The 20,749-nt window shown below is 41.4% G+C and overlaps 1 protein-coding gene across 1 annotated transcript in view; it reads left to right on the forward strand.

The window, feature by feature from the left end:
- Plekhm1 (Pleckstrin homology and RUN domain containing M1) overlaps positions 1-17,827 on the forward strand; it is a 218,215-nt gene extending 200,388 nt beyond the window's left edge. The window contains exon 10 of the mRNA XM_080275296.1: positions 17,297-17,827. Coding sequence (XP_080131422.1) covers positions 17,297-17,401 — 105 coding nt within the window. The 3' untranslated portion in view covers positions 17,402-17,827. The remainder of the gene's footprint in view (positions 1-17,296) is intronic.
- Positions 17,828-20,749: the final 2,922 nt, after the last annotated feature.

Here is a 20,749-nt window from a genome sequence, read left to right on the forward strand (position 1 = left end):
AGAAGAGCATAAGACAGTATGGATCAGTTGGGTCAAGGATTCTGTGGGTAAAGTTGAAAGTTGGAATACAAATGTGGGCGATTGTGTGTTCTTACCTAATTGTTCTTACCTAATTGTATCTTTACAGGAATGAGTCAAGCTCGTACTGTCCTGTGTCTTAAACCATATTTATCGTACATATCCTTAAATTTGTAAATTGTTTTGGCACACACTATTTCATTCGGTAGTGCATTCCATTGATCAATTGCTCTGTTTGGGAAACTGAATTTCCTTACATCTTTATCACCTCTCCTTATGTAGTTTTTTGCAGTGTCCTCTTGCTGATGCTTCTCCATATGTTAAGTAATCATTTATGTCTATTGTCTCCTTCCCTGATATGCACTTATATAGCATAATCATGTCACCTCTTTTCCTTCTCTCCTGTAGTGTTGGTAGATTCAGTTTATTTTGTCTTTCTTCGTAACTTAGGTCCCTTAAGCTTGGTATCCATCTTGTAGCGGCCCTTTGAACTTTTTCAATCTTGTCTATGTGTTTTTTGAGATGAGGACTCCAGACTACTGATGCATATTCCAGGGTTGGTCTAATGAATGATGTTATTATCCTTCTTAGCATATCTTCATTTATGTATGTGAATGCTGTTCTCATATTTGCAAGCAGTGTATACATGTTCCGTACCTTCTCGCTGATGTGGTCAGCCGGAGATAGTCTGTTATTGATAATCAAACCTAGGTCTTTCTCTCTTTCTGATGTGTATAGGGTTTTATTTCCTAACTTATAATCCCAATCAGGTCTTTTTCCACTTTTACCAAACTTGATTACATGACACTTGTCCACATTGAATTCCATTTACCATGTATTACTCCATTCATGAAGTTTATTTAATTCTTCTTGTAGCTCTTTACAAGAGCCTGTGTTAGTAATTTTCCTTTGTATTTTTGCATCATATGCAAACATATTCAGATAGCTCTCATTTCCAGTGTTACTGTTTATATCATTTATATACACTAAAAACATGATTGGTGCCAGCACTGAACCCTGTGGTACTCCACTAATCACTTCTTTCCATGATGAGTAGTTTCCTCTTAATACTGTTCTCATTTCTCTTTTTATGAGAAAGTCTTGCATCCAACAAAACAGTTTGCCTCGAATTCCTCCATGATGGTACAGTTTCCATAAAAGTCTTTGGTGTGGTACTGTGTCAAAAGCTTTCTTGAAATCTAAATAGATACTGTCCACCCATCCTTCCCTTTCCTGTATTGTGTTTGTTACTCTGTCATAGTAGCTCAACAGATTAGTAACATATGATTTTCCTTTTCTGAAACCAAACTGTCTTTCTCTTATCATACTGTGCTCTTCTAGATGATTTACCCAAGCTTTTCTTATAAGCTTTTCTAATACCTTGCTTACAACACTGGTCAGTGATACTGGTCGGTAGTTGAGTGGATTTTGTCTATTTCCTTTCTTGAATAAGGGGACAACATTTGCTTTCTTCCAAATATCAGGTAGTTTCCCTTGACTCAAGGATTTCTTGAAAATTAAAAATAATGGTTTACTTAACTCCTCTGCACATTCTCGTAGTACCCAACATGAAATTTCATCAGGACCACTTGCTTTTCCTCTGTCTAATCTACTTAACTCCTCCTGTATTACTTTTTCTGCTATTTGTATTTCTGGTAGTATGTGTGGACATGCATGTTCCACATAGTCCCTCTCAAAATTTTTTTCTTCTGTAAAAACTAATTGGAAATTCTTATTTAGTGCTTCACAAATATCTTTCTCTTGTGTATAAGTGATTCCCTCGTCCGTAATGGATTGTATTATATCTTTTACTTTGGTTTTGCTTCTGATGTAGCTGTAAAACAGCTTTGGTTGATCACTACTTTTATTTATTATATCCTCCTCAAACTGTTTTTGGGCTTCCCTCCTTATTCTTGTATAATTGTTTCTTGCCTGTTTGTAATTATTATACGCCCTTTCACTATTGTGTCTTCTGTATCTATTCCACAACAAATCTCTTCTTTCTTTTGATTTTTTACATTCTGTATTGAACCATTTCTGTATTTTCTTATCTGCTTCTTTGTGCTGTGGGATGTACTTCTGAACTCCTATTTCATAAAATTTACAGAGTTTTTTATATACAGCATTTAAATCTTGTCCTCTAAGCTCATTTTCCCAATCAACTTCTAAGAAATACTTCTTTAGGTCTTGATAATTTCCCTTTTTATAGTTTAGGCTCTTTTTGTAACTGTCATTGCTGTTAACTATGTCATATGCTATCCTGAAGTTATAATTTAGTACTGCATGATCGCTTTTGCTGAGTGGAGGGTGATATATTAAACTGTCAGTATCATTTTCTTGCCTAGTAAATATTAGATCTAGCACTGAAGGTACATCAAGTCCTCTTTTTCTGGTGGTTTCCCTCACATGTTGCGTTAGGAAAAACTCCTGCACGAGATCCAGGAGCTTTTGGTCCCAACAGCTTTCTTGGCTAATTATATCTAGAGTATTCCAATTTATATTTGTATGAAAATCCCCAGTTAGTATAATTCTTTCCGATTTCTCTTCCATTTTATGTAGTAATGATCTTAAACTCTGAATTGTACTCTCTGCCAGGTCCTCATATTCATCTCTTTCCCATGTGTTTGATCTGGGTGGCATGTACAAATTGGCTACAATTACTTTCCCTTCAGATGTTTTGATCTCTACTGCAATCAGTTCTACTTGTAATGGTATATCTAGTTTTATTTCATTGACTTTTAGATTTTTCTTAGTTGATATTATAATTCCTCCTCCTTTTTTTAAATTTCTGTCTCTTCTCCATATATTGTATTCCTCTAAGTTTAGTGTGTCATTGGATATCCGTGGTGTTAATTTTGTTTCAGTTAGGCATATTATTTGTGGTTCATTTTCTCTGACATAATCATTCATCTCTAGTAATTTAGATACCATTCCATCCACATTTGAGTACATCAACTTTATCATCTTGTTTATATACTTGTCATGACATGGTTTTACTACCTTCCTCCTTTTTATTCCATCCTGTTTGTGTACCACTTTCGTACCTGCAATCCTATTACTGTACTTTGTAAAAAAAAATTCTTCTTTTCCTCTTCTTATCTTCCCTCATTTTTTGTTTTTGCTTCCTCCCTTTTCTCTTTCTGTAATTCCAGTTCCTCTTGTGTTAGGCATCTTTTTATCCATATGTTTTTGAACTCCTCTTTTTCCATAAGATTCTTTGCATTTTTTAGTATCTCTTCCACAGTGTTTACACTCTGGAAAGTCACCTTTAGAGGTCTTGTCCTGCTTTTCTCATATTTCCCTAACCTTTTGTGTTCCTCTATGTCTTTACTACAGATTTCCTCTGATACTTCTTTCAGTAAGTTCATTACATTTGCCATCTCCGTTTTGTCTCTTGTGATCTTGTTTTTTACTTCTTCCTCTTCTATACCAGTGATTACTATAGATTTGTTTATATCTACTGAATCTCTGACTAACTTTGGATTGTTTTGGATTATTCTTTTCACTTCCTGTTTAATGCTTTTTTCCTCCACCCTTGTTTCTAAGTCTTTCTTTACTTTCACCATTTCAGCATACGTGGTTTCCACATCATTTTTGTAGCTTTGCACAGCTTCATTCACCTGTGTTATCTTCTCCTCAGTATCACTGCTCTGGTCTATAAGATTGCTTACTTGCCTAATTGTCTCTTTGTCATTTTTGAACTCTTCCATAACACTCTCGTGATTGACTACTGTACTTGCCATTTCACTCATTTTCTTCCTAAGTGTACTCAGTTCCACTGTTAGTTCACAGATGGTTGTGTCTTTCTTGTTGGCTCCCCTTCCTAGTTTTTCTATTTCTTCCTTTTGTAAGTGCATCTGCTTCTTTATTTCATCAATTTCATTTTTGAAAGCCATTTCTAGTTTGTGTACACGTTCAACCAGTCTATTGTGAGTCTCCACTTCAACCAGTTCTTGGTAGAAATCATCATTTTGCTTTCTACCTTTATCCCTTTTCTTTTCCAAATTTGCATTACTAAAGTATGTATCCATTTTTCAATACTAAAAGTACAGAGTATGTACTTACATTCCTCATGCAGCTGTAGTCTAAACAAACCTCAGATGACTGAGCACATTCTTTCGTCTTGGTTCTCTTTTCTGTTTGAACAAGTCGTGTTTAAACCTATTATTTTTTTTTCTTTTAATAATGAAAAATCATTTAGTCTAACCTGGTACAGAGTTTGACTCATACAAAGATACTAATTTAGGTAATGCCACTGGCCGTGTTGGTTCGGTACGTAGCTCCGATGTCGCACGTCTGCCTCAATTGACTCTGTGTGTGTGTGTGTATGCGCCAACGCAAGATCGTGCTAGTGTGATGAGTAAGGATGGAGGTTTGGAGGGTGAAGTGCATGAAAGGGTACAGCAGGGAAGAAAGGTTGCTGGTTCTTTGAAAGCAGTGATAAGAAACAGGGAAGTGAGCATGGAAGTGAAAAAGTTACTACATGACAGTACAGTATTGTGATACCAACTCTAACGTACGGAAGTGAAGCTTGGACGTTGTTGGAAGGACACGAGTCAAGAGTGAGAGCAGTGGAAATGAGTTATTTAAGAGGAGCCTGTGGAGTCACATGGAGAGACAGGCTGACGAATGAGGATATAAAGGGGCGTTGTGGTGTGGATGGGGATGTGATAGGAAGCGTTATGAGGAACACACTGAGGTGGTTTGGCCATGTGGAGAGGATGGAGGGTGAAAGACTGACGAAGAGAGTGTATGTGAGTGAGGTGGAGGGGGGAAGAGGGAGGGGGAGGCTGAGGATGAGATGGAGGGATGGGGTGGAGAGGTATATGAGAGAGGGGGGTGTGAGTTGGGAGCAGGGTAGTGAAATGGCGGGAAACAGGGTGACTTGGAGGTGATTTGTTTGTGGCCACCCCAAACGGGATTCAGGTGTCTGGCAATAGGTAGATAGATAGATAGATATATAAGGAAATAGGGGGTCCAGAGGTGCTTTTAAATGGGGGGCAGCATATATCCGCGGATTTTTTACATTCACGGGTGTCTCTGTTACCTAACCCCCGCAGATGTTGAGGGATAACTGTATACATACATATATATATATATATATATATATACAGTCGGCGCAATGGAAGTCTGGACCCTCTAATTCGCACCATATATTTGGTAGGGTCCAAGAAATATTGTAGGGAAATTCCTGTAGTCAGTGGATTTTTTTTTGGTGGCTTCTTGCAACTTTACAGGCTTACCACCACATGCTGTGAGATTATTAGCTCAGTGCCTGCCTGACTTTGGGTGGGAGAGCACGTCAGATTTTCTTGTCCTGCCTGGCCCTTGTTAATTTCAAAGCTCTCGTTTTCACACCCTTCTCTGCATTAGTGAATCATTGGAGATGGGTCCCAAGCCACTAACTGATGTAGGAAAAGCCCAAATTTTAACTATGAGAGAGGAAAATGTAAAAGTTAAGGAGAGGCTTCAGTGCAGCAGTACGGCTGGGGATCTTGAAGTCTTTCTGAAGTCGATGCTGTATGGTTCTTTCAGACACATCTTTCAGCAATTCTGGGTACATATCTTTCAGTTGTCTAGGAGTCAGACGTGGGTCTTTTATCACAGCTTGCTTCAATAACCTGTCTGTAGTTGGTGATGTCTTCCTTTTAGGTCCTAGCCTGTCTTTATGTTGGGGAATTGTGTTTTTTGGCAGGTGGCGGGCAGCAGCAAGGAGTGCCATAATGGTAGATTTTCCTCGCCCAGTTCGAATACAAGTATCCTTAACTTTTACATTTTCCTCTCTCATAGTTAAAAATCAGGCTTTTTCTACATCAGTTAATGGCCTGGGACCCATCTCCAATGATTCACTAAGGCAGAGGAGGGTGTGAAAACGAGAGCTTTAAAATTAACAAGTGCCAGGCAGGACAAGAAAATCTGAAGTGCTTTCCCATCCAAAGTCAGGCAGGCACTGAGCTAATAATCTCACAGCATGTGGTGGTAAGCCTATAAAGTTGCTAGAAGCCACCAGAAAAAAATCCACAGACTATAGGAATTTTTCAACAATATTTCTTGGACCCTACCAAATATATGGTATGAATTAGAGGGTCCAGACTTCCATTGCACCGACTGTATATACAGTATATATATACAGTAGAAGTCCGATTTTTCGGCATCTATGGGACCAGGCAAGTGCCGAAAAATCAAAATTGCCGAATTATCAAAAACCCTACCCACTCAGTACCTTATATGTTTCGGTGAACACTATCATCACTACTCATATCATCACAAATGTGTTTGGAGAGAGTACTGTATACTGTTTGATACTGTACAATACTGTAATGAATACAGTACTATACATGAATATGAAAAATAAAGAAATTAGTGAACATACTGTATATAAATGTAATGGTACAGTAGGCCTACAAGTTCACATGCACTTACCTAAACTTATAGTAGGTTCCTTATTTACATATGTACAATAGAAGGGGTTGATTGGAGTCTCTTTCCCATGCTAGACTCACTACATGATTGTCCTCTCTTTATGCTATGGGAAAAAGAGCTAGCCTCTGAGCTTCATGGTAGTGGTAGACTCGTTCCATCACTTCCACTATCTCACTCACTAAGGCGGGTAGCTAGCTGGCAAGCCTCATGGAGAATTTCAAGACTGACCAAAAAAATCGGAAAATCTCCCAAACGATCAGAGATTTTCGTAAATGGGACTATTTCTCAAAACTGCCGAAATGTCAGATTTGCCGGGGAATTGGATGCCGAAGAATTGGACTTTTACTGTATAGCAGTAGAATGGATGTGGAAGGTGCGCAGATTGGCCTGGGAGGAAGGTAGAGTCCCGGAGGATTGGAAGTCAGGTATAAGTATTCCCTTGTACAAAGGAAAAGGGGAAAAAGAAGTGTGTGGTAATCATAGGGGCATTTGTCTTCTTAGTATAATAGGAAAAGTGTATGGTAGGATACTTATTGACAGAGTTAGAGAAAGAACGGAGGAGTTAGTTGGAGAAGAACAGGGAGGCTTTAGGAAGGGTAGAGGTTGTATAGATCAGATATTCATTTTTAGATCTTTAGTGGAAAAGTTTCTAGAGAAGGGAAAGGAAGTTGTATGCGGCTTTCATGGATTTGGAGAAAGCATATGACAGGGTGGATAGACAGGGATTGTGGAAAGTATTTAGAATATATGGAGTAGATGGGAAGCTGTTGAATGCTGTGAAGAGTATGTACGATGGTGCGAAGGCTGCAGTGCGTGTGGATGGTGAACTAAGTGAATTTTTCTCTTTGAAAGTTGGGTTGAAACAGGGATGTGTCATGTCTCCATGGTTGTTCAATCTGTACATGGATGCAGTAATAAAAGAGGTACAAGGTAGGGTAGTGGATGTTGGAGTGGCCCTGGTGAGAGAGGATAGTGTTTGGAAACTACCTGTTCTGTTGTTTGCAGATGATACTGTGTTGTTAAGTGAAGACGAAGGGGAGCTGCAAGGCTTGGTGGATGAGTTTGTGAGAGTGTGTAAGAAACGGAATCTAAAGGTGAATGTAGGGAAGAGTAAAGTGATGGTCTTTGAGAGAGGTGAAGTCAGTGAATGTACAGCAAGGTTGGATGGTGAGGAATTGGAAAATGTGAGTACGTTTAAGTACTTGGGGAGTATGATGAGTAAGGATGGAGATTTGGAGGGTGAAGTGCTTGAAAGGGTACAGCAGGGAAGAAGGATTGCTGGTTCTTTGAAAACAGTGATAAGAAACAGGGAAGTGAGCATGGAAGTGAAAAAGTTCCTACATGACAGTATTGTGATACCAACTCTAACGTATGGAAGTGAAGCTTGCATGTTGTTGGAAGGACACAAGTCAAGAGTAAGAGCAGTGGAAATGAGTTATTTAAGAGGAGCCTGTGGAGTCACATGGAGAGACAGGCTGACGAATGAGGATATAAAGGAGCGTTGTGTTGTGGATGTGGATGTGATAGGAAGTGTTATGAGGAACACACTGAGGTGGTTTGGCCATGTGGAGAGGATGGAAGGTGAGAGACTGATGAAGAGAGTGTATGTGAGTGAGGTGGAGGGGGGAAGAGGGAGGGGGAGGCCGAGGATGAGATGGAGGGATGGGGCAGAGAGGTATATGAGAGAGGGGGGTGTGAGTTGGGAGCAGGGCAGTGAAATGGCGGGGGACAGGGTGACGTGGAGGCGATTTGTTTATGGCCACCCCAAACGGGATTGAGGCGTCTGGCAATAGATAGATAGATAGATAGATATATATATATATATATACTGTATATATACAGTGAAAGACTGACGAAGAGAGTGTATGTGAGTGAGGTGGAGGGGGGAAGAGGGAGGGGGAGGCCGAGGATGAGATGGAGGGATGGGGTGGAGAGGTATATGAGAGAGGGGGGTGTGAGTTGGGAGGAGGGCAGTGAAATGGCGGGGGACTGGGCGACTTGGAGGCGATTTGTTTGTGGCCACCCCAAACGGGATTGAGGCATCTGGCAATAGATAGATAGATAGATATATACAGTAATCCCAGTACTATCCGAACACCCACTATCCGGACTCCTCACTTACCGGACATTTTGGGCTCGGGCCTTTTAAACCCAAAAATGGCCAAGAAACGGGGGGGGGGGGGGATCGACAATTTTTTCAACCGTACTTTGAAATTGGCGCGCAGCACTAAAAACCTGTTTCTATGCTTGCTGCTTGCCTCTCTGGGTCCCCCATCCCTCCCCAGTTAACACCTAACTACCGTCCTGACTAGACACTCATTCAATGGATGCTGCATGTGCTCATTTTTGTGAATAAACAGTGAATAAACTGAATACCTCACCACTAGACCACATGGGAATGTACAGTGTTGTGCAGTGTTATGAAATTAAAATTCAGAGTGCAAAGATTAAGTACAGAGAGTAAAATGGCGGTTGAAACTGGCATGATGCAATCAAGAACTGAATGTGCAGTGTTAAACAATTATAACTCATAGTGCAAAGGATAAAGTGCAGCACAACACTGGATTACTGTACGTGCTTCAGGAGCATTTTCACCACTGCCAGAGCCTTAGAGGAGGCGGGTTAACCTTCATAACGAACGGCCACGAACGTTTTGTAAGTACCCTGTACACTGCCAAAAAATTTTCCATACTCACTTCTAATTCCTCATTCTCTGGTTTCTTTTCATTTATTTCATACTTTCTGTCCCTTGTGTGAACAGGGTCTTAAATAGGTGCTATGCATGTCCGGTAGAGAGTTATGTGGAGAGTTATGTTTTCTGAGTTAGGCCGGGTTAGGGTCTACAAGTACCAGTCCAGGAGGCAGGGGCCCACTATCCAGACGGACCCACTTTCCAGACATGCCTTTGGTCTATTACATTGGATGGTGGAGGGATTTCTGTATATATATATATATATATATATATATATATATGATGCACTGAGTTCATTACCGGGCTAAGCGCCAAAATGGCCACCAAGCACCTACACGCACCAACAAGTAGCTAAACCATCCCTCTATAAGTTGGAAGTAAAAAAGTGCTAAGAAACAACCTACAAAGGGATCAAAATCCTGGTTAAGTAGACATGTGTTGCGCCGTTGCGCTACGCAGCAAAAAAACTGGTCTGGTGCTCTAGTGCTCAAGGCGGGCAAATGGGTCCAGAATTCTGCCAGCTGTATGGTCGCTTTTCCTATGAGTTCAGCCTTTCCTATGTTCCTTATGTCGACTCCCCGTGGTGTTGAAGCGAATGTGAGAGCATTACCAGGCTATATCCCAGCCCCTTTTCTTACCCCCCTTGAAGCTGGCCAATCAGATAGTCGGGTTGCACTGCAGCTAGCCAATAAGCTGTTGCACTGCAGCTAGCCAATAAGCTGACACCTGACACTACTCTTACCAGCAGCTGTAGTGCATAGTAACTTGCTGCTTTCTCTTTATTATTATTATAATATTTTTTAACCATTATTACTATTAGATAGATAGATTATGATTGCCATTGTGTTTGTGAAGTTATTGGTACTCATGGCAGTTTTTTTTTTTTTTTCAGGTTACAGGAGTTTTCTAATAATGTCCTCATACATGGAATACTGTCTTGCTTTTATATTATTATCAGCAATATAATAATTTATTATGTTTTTCTTGATGTTTGTGATGTGGTTCGTGTTTATTGGTGGTTAAAAACTCCGAGAAAAACACGCACAAAGTTTCCATCCATTCAGCTGCTATTATTGTGAAAATAATAATACTTACGTCATAGAACTTTGATTTTATCCACAGTATGACACTCCTGCGACAATAATATATTATTGACATCTTGTGATGTACAGTATTTCTGTAGTTATCAGTAGGATAAAAATATTTCCTTGGCCAATTGGTCCAGCAGTGGGGGACAAAATTTTACTTCTTCACACGATATCATCATGATTAATGACAGATAGAGGAAAACAGAGGTTATTGCAATAAAGAAAATACCATAAGCTACATTTTTAAAAAAACACACACATCAAAATAACACAAGCAATTACCGAGATATCAAAGTTTTGAAGTTGCCAGACTTTAAACGCATTTTCTGGCATTTTCTACTTTTGGCGCTTAGCCCGGTAATGAACTCAGCGCCTTATATATATATATATATATATATATATATACTGTATATATATATATATATACAGTAATACCTCGATATACGATACCCCTAGATGCGATACCCCAGCTTAACAATGGGGGTAGATATTGCACCAAACCCCGGTTTAACAGTGGGTTTTGATTTTTCTTACCGATTTTGATGATATTTTAGACTAAAATTGTGTGTTTAGGTTGTTTTATAAACTGCTTTTACACTTCAATTAATGTGTTTTAGCCACAGGTGGGGTAAACATTGTCAATTTGGGGGTACAGTTTACTAAGCTTGATTTTTTCCAGACTTATATTTGACGATATTCAGATTATATTTGTTGGTTCAGGTGTTAGGCTTAGGTTAGCTTCCTTGACAGCTGTTAGGCCATTTTGATTGCCTTTAAACCTGTTTTTGGGCTCATCTGGGTGAGTTTTGGACTTGGTTTGGGGAGAGACCCAAGGCTAGTAAGTGATCCACACTGAAGTACATGTTAAAAGTACCCCGATATACGATACCCCGCCTAATGATGGAGTTTTACCTAACCAATTAGATCGTTAAACTGGGGTATGCCTGTATATATATATATATATATATACATATACATATATATACTCAGTCATCGTATATTGCGTGTTTATAAATTACGGATTCGTAAATCACGGGTAAGTGGCTGTCAGACTGCCGGCACCCTTAAATCGTTGTTAAGTCACGAAAATCGCGGACCTAGGCACCAAAGTGGGCCTTTTCCGAGGAGAATCGTAAACCGCGGAATTCAATTTGAAAATTGCGACCCAACAACCAATCACCACCCGTCCCTAGTGGCATGTGTGCATACTAATTCCGCCTTGTTGTTGTTCTTCTTCCCCCCAGTCCGCACATTACAGACCATCGCCGTGGAGTATGAGAGCTACCTGCCTTTTTTTGTGCACTTTCCCCCCCCTCCTCTTAACTTCCATGGCCCCTCCTTAACCACCGATGAAGTGCTCTAAGCAGTATGGCATCAAGAAGCAGCCGCTGTTGTCGTACAGTCAACATTTGGAGCTCATTTGTCGTGTTGAGAAGGGAGAGAAGTTTTCAAGGCTGGTGAAAGAATTTGGGAAGAACGAGTCGACCATAAGGACGATCAACAAAAACAGGGAGATAGTGAAGAAGTGCGTCAAAGCTTGCGGGACAGGGCTCATTGATGGCTGGGTACGATGCAGAGACGAGGCAGTAATTTGGACAGAAAGATGTCTGGAGATGTTCGTCCTGAGGCAGGAAAGGAAGAATATTCCGGTCGACGGCTCAGTCATCAGGGAGAAGGCTGAGAGTTTTCACAAACTGACAAGTCAACGGCTCCGTATCAACCCCCCTTAAGCTCTTCCATGCTAGCCATGGGTGGTTGGCTTACTTTTTGACAAGGAAGCACCTTAAGAACGTGCCACGACTGGAGAGAGAGCGTCTGCTGACGTGGCCATGGCAGAGGACTTTCCAACTGTCCTCCAGGCAGTTATGGAGGAGGGGGGTTATACAGCAGAAACTGTCTTCAACATGGACGAGACTGGACTCCAGTGTAAAAAGCTGCCTAGCACCACATACATCCCACGTCAACACTGAAAGGCCCGGGGAAGGAAGCTCGACAAGGGGCGCTACACAGTCATTTTTTGTACCAATGCCAAGGGAACATTCAAGATGAAGCCTTTTGTAACTAATAAGACAAGAAAACCCCGCGCCTTCTGCAACCTCGAAGACATGGATCAGTCAGGGGTGTATTGGCGTCAGCAGGCTAAGGCATGGGCTACTACAAGCTTTGTCGTAGACTGGTTTGACAGATTTGTTGAGGATGCGAAGGCTCATTGCAAGCCTGTTAAAGTGCCGTTCAGTGTTGCTGCTCATGGACAATGTTCCCGCTCACCCACAAGCCCTAACCTCACGTCACCCCAGCGTCAAAGTTATGTTCCTCCAACCCAACACCACCTCTCTTCTCCAGCCACTTGACCAGGAGATAATAATGAATACAAAGCTGTTTTACACCCAGCTATTTTATCACCAGTTTACCTCAGCTGTCATCGACAATGCACCGGAGCGGCAGCTGCTGAGAGAGATCATGGCAGACAGCAGCGACAGTGAGACAGAGGTGGGTGATGTTGAGCCTGACCCCGGAGAAAGTCGGGAGGTGTTGTCTGTGTACCAGTTCTGGAGGAAATTTAACATCAAGGACTCTGTCGATGCACTACTAGAGGCTTGGGGCAAGCTTAATGTTGCAACGATTGCACGTGCCTGATGCGTTCTCCTTCCTAACCTCACGAGTGACAACGCGCCAACTCAGAGTGTAGAGGACAACGTACAGGCTGTTGTTCAACTGGCTCGGAATCTGCCAGGCGGTGGTGAAGTGTCAGCTAGTGACATAATGGACGTGATTACTGAGAAGGTTGATGATGCTGAGGCTGTCGTGGAAGCTGTTATACAAGACGATGAGCACTTGGAAAGGCAAACTAACTGAAGTGAATGAGCAGGAATGTGGCGAGCCTTCTACGAAGGAGCTCAGTGATTTGCTTGTTTACGTAGACTTGGCCAAGGAGATTGTGAAATCCATTGAACGTGATGACGAAAGGTGTAGTGAGAGTATTGGTTACCTAGAAAAAGCTGTGCATTTTTACAAGGAATTGCATAATCGCAGAGTTAATGAGAAACATCAGGAACTCATCACCCACTATTTTGCCCAGGTAAGGGCAGAAGCTGAACCTGAACCACAGCCTGGCCCTTCACGCACTGAGGACGTGGATGACGTAGCATCTGTCATCTCTGAGGCAGACTTTGAGGGCTTCCTGAGGGAGGCAGAGGAGCTGGAGAAGGGAGGACAGCATGAGAGAGCACCCCCACCTCATGCTGAGAGGTTCTAAGTTCTTCCCAACACCACTCCACTCCATTCACTTAAGCAATATCATCATAGGATTAAGGTGAGATCCCTTAACATGGCTTATTTCTATTTAATACATGCACTGAATATTCCTAAATTTGTATGTTTGTGTTTGATGGTGCCTAGATAGGTGTAGGTAGGGTGCTGTGGGGGGTGGTTGGCCAAAGTCCAGACCCAACTTAATCTTTCACATAAGAGTTATTATTTATAAACCGCAGAATTTGTAAATCGCAGCAGTGGTCCAGACCCAAATTGCTGCGATTCACGAGGATTGAGTGTACAGTATATATATATACAGTGGAGTCTCTTTTATCCGAAAATCATGGGACTTTCAAAGTATCGTGTTATCGATTTTTTCGGATAACAGATACAGTACTGTAATAATATGCAGGATACAAGGGAACAGTATTGTACTCGCCCATCACCCATTTCTGGCGACGTCTAGCCCACCACCACCACCAGCACCCCAAAAGCCACTCAACCATCACCAAAACACTTAATACACTGTAGTAACCACGTATGTAACAGCACTTTTGTAACTGTAGTAGAAACTGTCAACTTAAATCTTCACTCGTATAAACCTAAATAAACCTTTACCAAAACAATTACGTAATTCACTGTAAGCAATTCGAACAAATAAAGTCTTAATTCTATTTTTTTTTTTTTTTTTTTTTTTTTTTTTTTCCCACATCATTCACATCATCTCCCACATCATCCAAATCTTCCTAGGTGGTGGATGCAGGTGAGGTAGTGGACAGTTCGCTCTACTGACTAGCGGGGCAACTGTAAACTAACACTAGTGGCACGAAACAAGCCCGCCATGTTTGAATTTTCGGATAGATTTCAGATTTTTGCGGTTAATCAAAATGAGAATGTTTTAGTAAAACTTACGGTTAATGGCATATTACGGTTAAAAGAATTTCGGATAAAAGAGACTCTACTGTATATATATATATATATATATATATATATATATATATATATATATATGTATATATACACATACAGTGAGCTTGCACAGTGTCCGAGAGATTGGGCGGGCTTGGTCCTTGTGCAGTGTGAACTCACTCAGTGAGAATACAATATCTTATGGGAAAAATAACATATGGGCAGTACCCCCTCATACCTGGACCTTTTTTGGCCCTTAGAGACATAATAAAGGTTAAATTTTTCAGACATTGTAGTACAGATATAGCTACAGTAACAAAAATATGAGAGAGGGGGGTGTGAGTTGGGAGCAGGGCAGTGAAATGGCGGGGGACAGGGCGACTTGGAGGCGATTTGTTTGTGGCCACCCCAAACGGGATTGAGGCGTCTGGCAATAGATAGATAGATAGAACAAAAATATGGGCAGTCACCTTAACAACAGTAGACAACAGGCCTGATGGACTTAAATAACAGGGGTTCTGAGGCGCGGCAACACTTACAGCGCCGCACCCCCCACCGCACCAACACTTCCCTCCACAGACTCCTCCTGAGCACCTTCCCCAGGAGCCTCTGAGTCACTCACTTCGGCCATAAACCCCTTGAAGTCCAATGCTGACACATCTGACATTGCATCCTCTTCATCATCAACAGGAACAGGATCAGACGATGTCGCTGGTTCCTCACTTTCACTAACTTGAGCCCGCTGTGTGTAACTTGGTACGAGTGTGTCTTCTCCTGTTTATTTCTTGCCTGTGCCTGTCTGTATAGAAACGAAAGAGTTTGTCGATACCACCGAGAACCTCATCCGTTCGTTGGTTGCTGACTTCCTGTTCCTTCACCTCTTCCTTGAGCTTATCTACGGCAGCAAGGATCTTGCTTATTCTTGACATACACAGCTCTGTCCTGCCCTCCATCACACTAGGCTGCTCAGCTTGACTCTGCCTGGCACAGGGCTCTGCCTCCTACCCCAGGCTACGCAGCAGAATGCCTGTGAATTTCTGAATATCAACATCACGATATGTGATGATGGACGCGTTGTGCGAGGGAGGAGTCGCATACTAATGGAAAATGGCGTTTTTGAGCCATTCCTTGCCTGTACCTCGCGTTTTGTGAGGTAAACTCGCGCATTCAAGGTTTTGGTTACTATTTTTGGTCACTCTTTCACAATGCAATTCGCGCACTCTGAGCTCGTGCAGTAGGCGAGCCCTCTGTATATATGTATGTATATTCAGTCAACTTGGTTACTTTGTGGTTATTTTAGTCTTAATACTTACCATGACTTAGAAATTCTGCGAATTATAAATATCATAACTTATGGGGAAAATTGCTTGTGAGTTTAACCTCATGGCAAAGTTGCCCCCTACCACCATACTTACACCAGAACAGTCACCATCAAACACTAAAACCCTTTCAAAACAGTGTGTAGTGCATGTATTTAATGGGAATGAACAATATCGTAAGGTTCTTACATGACTCTGACTGATGACAATGCTTAAGTGGACAGGGAAGGGTGAGGGGGAGGGGTTCCAAGGCTTGAGGCACACTATGGCCTCTCAGCACAAGGTGAGTGTGATAGTAGGAGGAACAACAGGATGGATTAGCACACCCACTTGCTGCTAGGAGTGGGTGGGAAATGCTGTGATTGGCTCATGCTTGAATATGACTGGCTTCTGGACGCAGCTAGAGTAAACAACGCTGCCACCTGGAAAACTTCTTGGAAATGAGTTACTTGGGACAGCAACCATAGCTATCAAATTGGTTAAATTGGTTACTGTGACGTGTGAAGCAATCACAATTTGGCTGGAAAAGTACGATGAATTAGAAAACCACGACTAACAAACCCACGATATGTGCCAGTTGACTATATATATACAGTATATGGTACATCTTACCCCACATCCTTGTCAGCATTGTTCTTTCACATGGATAGCAATATATTCCTGTACACTTCATGCTCATCTCCTGCACTTTGCAACCAGTCAGTGTTCTAGAATACACTTTAGAACATTAGAATTCACTTCCGGAAACACAAACGTACACAAATTTTGTCTGTGGGTACCCAGCCATGTATCACAATGAGTAAAGGTTGTTACAGGTACTTTCTCTGATGGTTAGTGTTATACCACTATTTTCTCTTAATTTTACCACATTCAGATAAGAGTATGACAACACAGATCTTGGTTACAACGGCTGACAAATAAAGCAAAGTAGAGTCTCAGTGTGAAGAAATTTGATGCTCAGGATTTTTAATTCTTAGCCTTTTATTGCGGTGGGCAAACGAACAAGTCTGTTAAGTCAGCCGTTGCAAATTGTTTAAAAGTGAATGTCACATATTTTGAACTTGCTGACTTGGCAGTAATAATGTACAGTAAACTCTCAATAATCTGTCATTGCAATATCCGGCCCAACACAATATCCGACATTGCTGATTCGAAAGCAGTATCTGGAAAATTATGCAATATCTGGTGCTGAAACGGGATGTAACTGATCATTCTATGCAATATCCAGTGTCGAGGTGTATCGACTGGCTTGTAAATGGTAGCCAGCCGGCACTGTATTACTGTATTGTACCATTACTTTAATGTATTTTTTTGCTTAATTTTAATCATTACTTATGGGAAAGTTTTTAGGATAGAGGGTCAAGACTGATAGTAATGCAATATCTGGCTTGATGCCAAATATTGAGCCGATGGGGATACTATGCAGTATTCGGCATTTCACGTTATTCAGCATAGGGCTTGGCTGAATTATGCCAGATAATTAAGAGTTTACTGTGTAAGAGATGGGTAAAAAAAAAAAATATTTACTTAACTGCACATTATTACCTTACACTGTTGTGTGTGGTTTTTCTAATGTATTTGATTGTATATTACAGTGTGGCGAGTGTCATGGTGTTTATCACAGTGAGTGTGCACGTCATCAGGCCCAGTGCCCACGCTGTAGCCGGAGAGCTGCCAGAAGGGAGACACACACGCAGTAATTACTGTATAACAAAGAGTCACCAGTTTCTGGCTCATCGCAGTACATTATTATTTTAGCAGCATCCAGTGAAGTTATGTATGATACACTGCATGGCTCAGTCATGTTAGCTGACAGCTGTTTTGTAATACATGGAGTCGGATTTGTTAATTCAAGGATGATACTGAATAATGTTCATTAATATTTTTGCTTGATATCCTTGTGCCTTGTGTTATGATCAAGCTGAGCCTGTGTGATAAGTATGATTACTGGTAAGGAGATAATTTGTTTGAAATGTTTATTTGTTTTGACTTCCGCTGATTTCCTGACCCACCGGCAGGGTCGGAAGAAACATCTTGTGGCCCAGGTGCTCCTGACCCATCAGCCATGCTGGCATTATTATCCCGTCACCCACCTCCCCAAAATGACAAATTCTGTTGTTAATCATTACCTGTTATTCAGTAGTGGTAGGTGCTGCCTACTTCTTTGTCAAGTGACTCTACACTGAGTGACAAGCTTAATGGTTTCCTGTTACCCAAGAAACCATTACCAACACTGGTTGGTCCTTATAACCAAGTAACAGGTAGCTGTGGAGTCTGCTATAGTGTCCCTGTGAAGTAGGTGGAGAGAAACAAATACAACATCCATCCAGGACCTAAACTTACACACTCTTCCCATCGCCTTGCCACAGTGAGGGACTGTCTACCACAAGGGAACAATGATTCATTGCATGGGCCAGCCCTGTAGGGGCAATTGGTTGCCTGCAGTTGATGGGTCTGCTGAACCAGACAGACCAGAATTGATTTTTGACTACATTGTATGATACAGTATGTAGTAATCAGTTCAGTGTGCACAAAAAAGACAAATTTTCAAGTAAAGCTTATTTATTGTGTTATAGCACTGAAAAATATTTACTGCTTCTTAAATGGAGCCCCCACAAACTGGAAAAAGTTGCCACTGCTCACCAGATGACTTAATGTAAAATGCAAAAGTGGGGTCAACTTGAATTACCCTCTGCTATACAATTTTCGTGTTACTGAAAATAGGATATTTATTGATTTATCTACATATAATTCTGGAGAAAAAATGGCTTCTGTATCAAAATATAATAGATTTGGAAGGTTGTGCCCATCTCAGTGTAGGGACAGTCTACATGCGATTATTATATTGTCTGAGTAATGATCACTGTCATGTTTTTAGGTGGTGAATGTACATCTTTAAGGAAAAACTGTAAATGAGTATAAAGAAATTGTATCTTACATAACAAATGAAGGATATATGGTACTTAAACAATCGAAGATTGTATGAACCCACTGAGCTCATATGGAGGCGCTTTCTCATGGGTAGCGTGGCGTAGTTTGTGTGCCCGCCGCCAGGAGCCCAGGACGGCGGTGATGATGTGTATACACCACACCTGACGCCTGCGCATTTTAAAATCAGCTGATGATTCCGGAAAATATAGTGCCATGGTCCAATGTGCAGCTAAGATACATGTGGAAAAATGACTGTAGCAGAACTGAGACGTTTTCTCATAGCAGGAGGAATACTATGCCTTTAAAAATTTGGGTCGCTGATCTTGGCCCCGTAGGATTTCGGCCATACAGTTTTTACTCTTATTAAGTGTATAATGGATAGAATCATGTCGGGATTTGCCAAGTGAAAGATTACGATCTTTGGAAACTGTATGATAAATTTTTCCAATAACTGAGATTCATAACACTTGGTAAAAATGTGGTGAATGCAAACACACACAATAGGCTTTCATGGTTTTTAGTAAACTCAGTGAAGAACTTTTCAGCATAAATCTCATTTAGAGCATCAGTAAAATAGCTAAGATGACTATGATACTGGCATAATGCTTTATGCATGAGTAATAATCCCGACAGGAATTTTTTAAAAGGAAGGTACACCAGCTCTGAGTGGGTAATGACCCCATGCTATTTAGTGATCCGGCGAACACTGGCAACTTTCAGGAGTTTGCGGGGACTCTAATTAACCCCTGGTTTCCATTCTGGGCCCTAATGTTTTGGTACCATCAGCACCTCCCTCTCTCAGACCATGCCCACCAGTATTGTGTAATACCATAAAATTTTTGTGTGCCTTATGTGTAGGTACTTTGTTGTTTGCTTACAAATGGATTTCATATTTTCTAGCATTTTTATAGGTTATACAAGTTTTTGGTGCCTAGAGAGATAATTTAAATCCCTGGTGAAAACTAGGACACTTAGGATCATATCTGGCTATTATCTAGTAATATATATGGCAAAGAGAAGCATTCTATCCATAACCCCTAGGATATGCTATTCAATTGACCGTATCACTGTGAAAATCTGTATATGGGGCCAATTTTTCAGCTTTTACCGATGTAAAAAGTTTTATGCCCAAGGTTTACAGCCTGAATTTACACACCTTATGCCACAAACCAGAGCATTGTAGACCAAGTGGTTCATGACCTATAACCCATCAAAGTTGAAAAAAGTTACCTTTCCAGGCGGGGCAACTCCAGTTTTCTATGCGCTCCCACCCCATCCCTCCCTCATTCCTCCCCTCCCATGACCTTCTTCACCCACTCCCTTCACCCCCCCTCTCTTCCACCCCACCCGCCTACCCCCCTTCAGAATTTTTTTTTTTTTTACAGTAGCATGCTAGGACTGCTTAGGAATGTATGTGGACTACAGAGGGTGGATAGGATACGAAATAATATGATTCGTGGAAGATGTGGAGTGAGGAAGTCAGTGGACACCAGAATCAAAGAGATTGTACTGAGATGGTATGGTCATGTGGAGAGAATGGATACCAATAGAGTGGTGAAACAGGTATACATGAGCAAATTTGAAGGCGGGAGGAGGCGAGGTAGGCCAAGGAGAAGGTGGAGAGATATGGTGGTTGAGTGTGTGAGGAAGAGAGGTTTGGAAGTTTGTGAGACTATGGAACTGACAAGAGATCAAGCTGGCTAGATGAATATTGTGAGAAGTCATGATCAGGGATTTGACAGCCCTTTTTAATGTGGCAGCATCCGGATTGACTCAATTGGATACGTTTATGTGAAGCTACAGAACGTGGTGAATGTTTTTGGCGTATCCCATAGAGCCAGGATTCCGGAGGCTTGAATGATGTGTGAATGGAAGCGTGGCCCATTGGATTGGGCAAATTTGGGCTGTCTGGACATTGCTACTCCTCACCTTGCACTAGGGTGAGAAAGGAGGTCCAGATGATGATGATGATGAAGTACAATAGCATGCACAATAATTATGTTGGTGTTCCTCACTCACTCCCAACACCTTTCCTCCCCAGGGGAGAGGACTGGAGGGGTGGTATGGGAGTATAGAGGTGGGAGACAAGACACCACAAGACAAAGAGGACAGGCAGA

Source organism: Coenobita brevimanus, chromosome 61 (assembly GCF_032717465.1).
Source record: "Coenobita brevimanus isolate Jiangsu-jjx chromosome 61, ASM3271746v2, whole genome shotgun sequence".
Lineage (NCBI taxonomy): Eukaryota > Metazoa > Arthropoda > Malacostraca > Decapoda > Coenobitidae > Coenobita > Coenobita brevimanus.